At 38.6% G+C, this 7,198-nt stretch overlaps 1 protein-coding gene across 1 annotated transcript; it reads left to right on the top strand.

Annotated features, from left to right (window-relative positions):
* The first annotated feature begins 3,477 nt into the window (after window positions 1-3,477).
* On the top strand, window positions 3,478-4,830 carry LOC147638931 (uncharacterized). The gene is made up of 2 exons (XM_086785727.1): window positions 3,478-3,633; window positions 4,295-4,830. Exons 1-2 carry the CDS (start codon window positions 3,498-3,500, stop codon window positions 4,462-4,464), a joined length of 306 nt encoding a protein of 101 aa, XP_086641853.1. The 5' UTR covers window positions 3,478-3,497; the 3' UTR covers window positions 4,465-4,830.
* Window positions 4,831-7,198: the final 2,368 nt, after the last annotated feature.

The following is a 7,198-nucleotide window of genomic DNA, read 5'->3' as shown; positions in this document are numbered from 1 at the left end:
TCAATTTTGCATGTGGCACTTCTACTGTTATGCTCGATTAACATTACACCTATTATGTTAATATGGGCATACCTTGGTTTTATTCTATAGATGCCCTAAACCTCGTACATGGAATGTTGGATTAGTTAGGATATGGGATTGTGCCTAACTAGGAATAGAATATGATGCTTTGGCTGTGTGTTTTATAAATAAGTCTCCTTTACCCTTGGCCATACATAACTATGGACTTTGGATGGTGAGTCATCTGGCCTGTTCTGTTGAGATGATCTCTACGTCCTACTACTGGCTATACTAATGGCCGAATAATTGATGGCTATTATGAGATAAATAACTCCCTTGACCCTTGCCGATGGGTAGAACTGGGAGCCTAATCATAATGCACACATGTTGTATGATTACTGAGGATACATGGTTACGTACATGAGGTCTGGAAATATTGTTTACTAATGGCCTAACGCAATAGTACTTTTTCAATGGCATTTTGATATTCTATTTTCATTCGGCTTTTTGTGCATGATTGCCTATATGGGTAATAATATAGCTCATATTCTAGAAAGACAAAATGAATGATTTTATGAGTTTTGCGGATCTTGATACTGCCTCTGATGGGCTTGCATGACTCATAATATCTTTTTTTAAATTTTTTATATAGTAAGATACTAATATGACAATCTATTGTCATTGGTTTATGAGTTAGGGTAATTTTAGATACATTTGTTGAGTTACATGAAATTATGAAACAAATACATGTTAGTTTCTACCTACGTGATAGGAGATAGATTGAATATCTACTAGGATATTGGGATTACTATAAGGCCAACGGTCATGATAGTATTTGGAAGCCAACTTTCTTTCATGCTTATAGATAAAGATAGAGTCTCAGTCCTTTAATCATGAAGGATACTAAGGTAACAAACCTAATATATATCCAGGGTCCAAGATCCCTTTACCGCAATGGGTGACATCTATAACACATGGTAGATACCATAACACCTGCAAGACACACACGGGCTAACTCTTTGTATATCTGTTTGGATGGATGTAGGAAAGAGGATCTACTCTCTCAAAGTATTTTCATGGCTTATGCTCTACAAAAATTCTATTTCACCTAATGGAGTCATTAGCTCCACGTATTTGTAACGTGATTATTGTAAACAAATCCATTGTTATATGATCATGTTTAGTCCATGTTAAGACTCCAATGATGCATTGGTATACATGTGAAGCATTGGACACGACATTAAAAGACATTATGCAAAGTGATATAGTGTTTTGTGGAAAAATTATGCTCTTTGGTGGTGACTTCAGGCAAATCTTACTCCTTGTGGGCAAAGGGATCGCGTGAGGATATTGTTGATGCAATGTTGTGCCTGTCATATATTTGGAGATATGTGAATGTTTTAAAGTTCACCCAAGACATGTTGCCGTCATTTAGAGTGGTTATAATTGTACATAACTATAAATGATTTAGAGTGGTAGAGAATGAGCTATTGATACAACAGCCTATAAATGCCAGAGACTACATTCATAGATATCTTTGTGTATCAATCAAGTAAACATTTGGAAGGAGAATGCTTGCAAAGATGTGACATGTGCATATATGCTGTCTTTCAGTAAGTGTGCATACTTTCTAATTGATTGATGTTTCTTTTAGAATGATAATTATTTTATTTGTGATGCGAAGACATGAAGTTAAGTAGGAGTTAGGTGGCAAAATTCTTTCAATTTATCTCCTCACTAGTGCTGCCATTGCTGGTAATATTGAATTGATATATATAAATCTACTTACATTAAGTGGATTAAATGGTTAACATTGAGGTAAATCCACTATAGAGATCCACAAGTATGGAGTGCCCCAACTCTTGCTCAAGGGGTGGTTCAAATTCTTTAGATGGTTGTATAGGTACAGTGAGTTCATCTTTGTTTTAATAACATTTGGGATAAGTAAACGTTTTACTTTTGACATGCTTTCATTTACAATGGCATTATTAACTTCTCTTGCTCGGTTTAACATACTTAACGTCTAGCGAGAGAGAGAGAGAGAGAGAGAGAGAGAGAGAGAGAGAGAGAGAGAGAGAGTTTGACCTCAAAATCTTGTGTAAATGATTAGTGAAGTGTAATATCGCATTTGATATCATGGGTAATATTTCTAAATGTGTATAAACTATTAGAGTGCACATGTGTATTACGGTATAAAAACTTATATTTTATGTAGTTTTTTTGTTTAATTTTAAATATAAATTTTTATTGATACATTTTAAAAAAAAACAAGGAATATTTTTTTTTGAACCTAGATTATTGCTAGGTTTGTATGGTCCAGACACTTACAGTGAGAGCTTTGGGCTCCTTGGAATTTACAATCTAAGATTGTGAATGATTGCAGATCAGCTTCATGTACATGTAATGTTTATAGACTATGAAAAGCCTAATAAGTTAGATTTTCAATGCATAGACATTGGCCAGTATAGAATTTTTCGAATTTGCTGTCTACAAGCCTGTTCAAATGTCATTCATCTCAAGAATTGATCCACCGAATGCGTTTTGTAAGGTTTTATCTTTCACCTTTTTTTGTTTTAAAATTAAATCTTTCAATAGCTAATGTTATTATCTTATATATACTTTTTGCACAGAGGGAGGCGAGGAGTATAGGCTTCCAAGGAGAGATAATTCACTCAATCGAAGATTGTTTTAATGCTTTGCTCATGTGTGTTAATATTGTCACCACTACATTGGGTTGGAATGCTCGATGTATATTTATGCCAAGTTTGGTATTTTATTTTAAAAAAAGTAAGTGCTTTAGGATCTCCTACATGGATATATATAGCAAGCATGGTGTGTTTATATATAAGTAGCCAACAAGTTGAGGACCCATGAACCCTAAAATGGGCTTCAAATATAAGGCATATCTCTTCTCTCCCTCGAGAACGAGTATGTGTTTTTATGCATGCAAGAATATCTCTTGCCTCTTCGGAGACGGGTCATGCCACTAGTAATATATGAAGGAGATACATTCTCTTCTGCCCACATCGCAAGGGAGACTTGAGAGATTTTAATATATGTAGATAGATAACAACAATGAATTTTGTAATTTATGCCACTTTAGTGGATACGTATGGAAAAAGCTTTGCTCTTGCAAAGGTATGCCTAGCTCTCCTAAACGTCAAAGAGGTGTTTCTACGCTTTTATTTCTCCATGTTTTCGATGAGCGAGAGGGACGGGAAGAGAGAGAGAGAGAGAGAGAGAGAGAGAGAGAGAGAGAGAGAGAGAGAGGGGGGGGGGGGGATATAGATAGATGCTCTCCGGAGTGCGTCTGATCACAGGCTTCACACGTCTCGTGTTATAATTGAACTGGGTCCATTACTTTATGTACCATAAGAAGAATCGGACTTTTGCAGACAATAACGTTTATGCCATGCATCATTGCATGTCTATCTTGTAGCCACAACCGCTATCCTACAATAATATAAAGGAGGGGCCTTGGGCCAACACCACCCTCAATGCACATTCACAAGGCAAGTGAGGGAGAGACGCAGCTCATTGAGATGGCAAGTGAGGGAGAGACACAGCTCATTGAGATGGCAAGCGAGGGAGAGACACAGCTCATTAAGATGGCAAGCGATGGAGAGATGGAGAGTAAGTACTGCTCTCCTTGCTTGAAAATCTCTCGTGTGTATGGTGATTGGACTATGGTAAAATTTAGACGGTTTAGTTTCTTCTACTCCCTCATGCCTTTGCAAATGCTCTTCTTCATTTCTCTCTCTCTCTCTCTCTTTATCTGGGTTCGAGTCTAGTTTCGTCGGCGGATAGTCCTTCTATGGCTCTTAGCATAGTTGCTACAACGGATAGTCCTTCTAGGGCTCTTGACATAGTTGCTACGACGTTAAAAAAACCTCTCTCCCTCTCCTTCTCTAATTTCAAGTGAATAATAGGCAAGACCTCAACCCATTCTCTTTTAACTCCCCTCTCTCTCTCTCTCTCTCTCTCTCTCTCTCTCTCTCTCTCTCTCTAATTTTAATGTCAAAATTCTAGTAGGAAGATAGATCTGTGCCATTCTCTCTCTCACTCTCTCTCTCTCTAATTTCAATGTTAAAATTCTAGTAGGAAGATAGATCTATGCCATGCTCTCTCTCTCTCTCTCTCCCTCTCTCCCCCCGTCGTCCCCCCCCCTCTCTTTTCAATGTCAAAGCTCTAGTAGGAAGATAGATTTGGCTCATGCTAGGAAGATAGATTTGGGTGTGTGTGAGAGAGAGAACGAGTTGTTGATGATAAGTCCCCTCATGTTTTGCTCAAATAGGTTCAATAACCCCTGAAGAGATGGTGGACAAACAGTTATTAGTATCAAGAACTAGCTTTGAATTCACACTATCAAATGGAGCATTGAGAGGTACAACAGGGGACAGAATGACATTCACTGGTCAAAATGCGGGTCAGGGCGTCTGGCAGGGGTGTTGGCACTTTGAATGATACGAGCGGTCGGTTGTACTCCAGGGCCACATATTATCGTACTACCCATGGCGCTTTGTACCAGATTTCCTTCTTTGAGTCTCCTACTGCACGAGTGGCATTGGGCTATTGGAGGGGCACCATCACACCCACTGTGCCAATATTTGGGCCCGGAAAAGGTCGCTTTACACGTAGCTAAAAACTTTTCTTTCTTGCTTCATAGGAGACTTAATATATATTATGATAGAGACTTAATATATATTATGATATAATAAATGAATAATAGTCTCCACACCTTGCTCATAGGAGACTTAATATATATTATGATAGAGACTTAATATATATTATGATATAATAAATGAATAATAGTCTCCACACCTTGCTCTATAAGCTCCATCCATGTCTACTTGTCCTGCCTTTGGTACCAATTTATAACTAGTAGAAGTGAGATGCAATGTTTTTGTCTTTTGTTTCCTTGATTACATTTACATTTGCTAATGTGTTATAGTGTTGTGGGGCAATTTTATTTTATTAAGTTTTAACTTTCCCCTTTTTGAATAGCATTTACACTCTATTATAAAAACAAATTGACCAAGGTTTTTCTTTTAACAAGAAATTGGGCCAAGTTTCCCAAGGGCCATGCCATGCTTTCGACTTCCATCGTTAAGTGTTTTAGTGTATGAGGTTCTCAACTTAGCTTTCTTCCAAGTAATGCCCTAGTTTGCATGACCCAACTTTGGTAGGTTGCAAAAACTTTTAAACATGGCCGCCACCATTGACCCACACCTCCCCTTCCACAGGGCTACAACAAGAGGGATGAGAAGCGCCACCGTTGTACTTCTCATCTCTAATTCATATAATAGTAGATACACACATGCACGTGTGCACGCATGCACGCACGCGCGCACACACACAGCAATGGAGAAAGATCACATCATGGTAGCCATGGATGCCATGTTGGCGGCAGAAAGTTAGATAATTCAGTGAGTGATCATGCCCAAAAAAAAAGGCGCCTCTCTGCTCCTTAATTGAGTTTACAACCAGCGAAAAGTGATGCCCAATGATTTACAAGAAAAATATGATCAAAGTCACTTGATTTATCCACATCCTCCGATGCAAAAAAATATGACAAAAAGGACAAGTAGTCAGAGGAGGAGGATGACTCAGATGATGAAAAACTAGATTATGAGCCCTCCCCACCCCATGGTGATGGTCATGATGATGATGATGATGATGACTCAAATGGTGGGGATGGCAAAAATAATCAAAATGGGGTAGCTTCATCTAGCCATGGGATAGGCAATGGCCAAGGCAATGCAAAACAGCAACAACTCGGCACTAGGAAAACACAGAAGGAAGAGGAAAAGGAGTAGGAGTAGCCCTAGGATCTCCCCAAGCAATAGAACATTATTACGAGACACCAAAAGATGGAGAATTGGGTGTAAGCATTCATAAAGAGGATTGCCAGATGGAATGCCATAGTGAAAACTGACCCTAAGGTCAGAACTTAGAGAAAGTTCAAACACAAGTGCACGAAAACAAAATTTAGAATTTAATGGGAGAAGGATAGGAGGATCTACTACAACTTCCTCATTCTTCCCACCATTACTATGCATACATTCTGTACTACCACTGTCTATTTGCTAAGGAATTTTGCATTGGTACCCAATCCTGCAATAGTTGCCACATGTCAATTTTTACAACTAATTTTGCTATTGATACATCATCCATTGGCCAACCATCCAACTAGCCCTATCAACTTAGTCTATGCCAAATATATGCTTATTATGCTTGAGTATCCTCAATGCCCTCAAACTATCTACAATCTTTTGAGGACATCATGGATACAAATTTCTGGTCCCAGCCAAAAATATATGGTAGATACAAAGTTCATCCCTTCACGTGCCATTCCTACAATGTTCTTCAAAATCAACTTTGCGTTGATGAATCTGTCCGACTTGAGCTTCATCTATCTTAGTCATCGAGGATGCCGACTACCAAGAAAGGGGGAATGTTAGAATGAACCTAGACTCCAGATACTAGGAAACTCTATTTTTTGTAAATCATTTTTAAAACACGATAGTGCCAGTTGTATTTTTGCGCCTACCAATGTTAATCTTATCCAATCATAGCCTAGTTGTTCATTAATGTAGTGGATTTTGAGTTTTAGCTAATATTTTGTCCATCCACATGTGAATTTCTGGCACGAGTATAAAAGGCAATGTACAATCATTTTTTGGGATCTTTCTATCATTGTAAGCTCACTCTATTCACTCTAATGGGATTGTGAGCTCCCTACCACTTCTCCTTGTCTCTTGTTAAGTGATTTATGAGTGCATGTCTCTTGTGCTTGTTTGCTATATGCATGTGCTTGTTTGCTATATGCATGTGCTTGTGGGAGCGTGTGTGTATGTGATATTGAGAGAGAGAGAGAGAGAGAGAGAGAGAGAGAGAGAGAGAGAGAGAGAGAGAGAGAGAGAGAGATTGAGCACTATTCCCGGAGGGGTGAGCAATCCTTCATGAGTGACATACAACATACGGTGTGGGCATTGCAAAGTGTAGGAGGAATTGTCAATGGAGTATTTATGAGTTTGTAGCAAGATCCTCAAGGAGGTCTTTGTGGTGTTGGTGTGGTTACCCAAGCAGTATGCGCCCTCATGAAGACATATGCCTTATACCACTCCTTGTAACTACGATTGAGACTTATACCAATGACTTCTTTTTGCCTATGAAGGATATGTATGCCTTGGATCTT

The sequence above is a fragment of the Cibotium barometz genome, chromosome 4 (assembly GCF_041138505.1).
Source record: "Cibotium barometz isolate CiBa-2024 chromosome 4, ASM4113850v1, whole genome shotgun sequence".
NCBI classification, from domain to species: Eukaryota; Viridiplantae; Streptophyta; class Polypodiopsida; order Cyatheales; family Cibotiaceae; genus Cibotium; species Cibotium barometz.
Note: the sequence above shows the minus strand (reverse complement) of the source record. Positions and strands in the feature narration are given on the sequence as shown.

Coding starts and splice junctions, on each gene's coding strand:
- LOC147638931 (XM_086785727.1), top strand. CDS start 3,498: ATGCACATTCACAAGGCAAGTGAGGGAGAGACGCAGCTCATTGAGATG. Junction 3,634..4,294: donor AAGCGATGGAGAGATGGAGA/GTAAGTACTGCT, acceptor TTGCTCAAATAG/GTTCAATAACCCCTGAAGAG.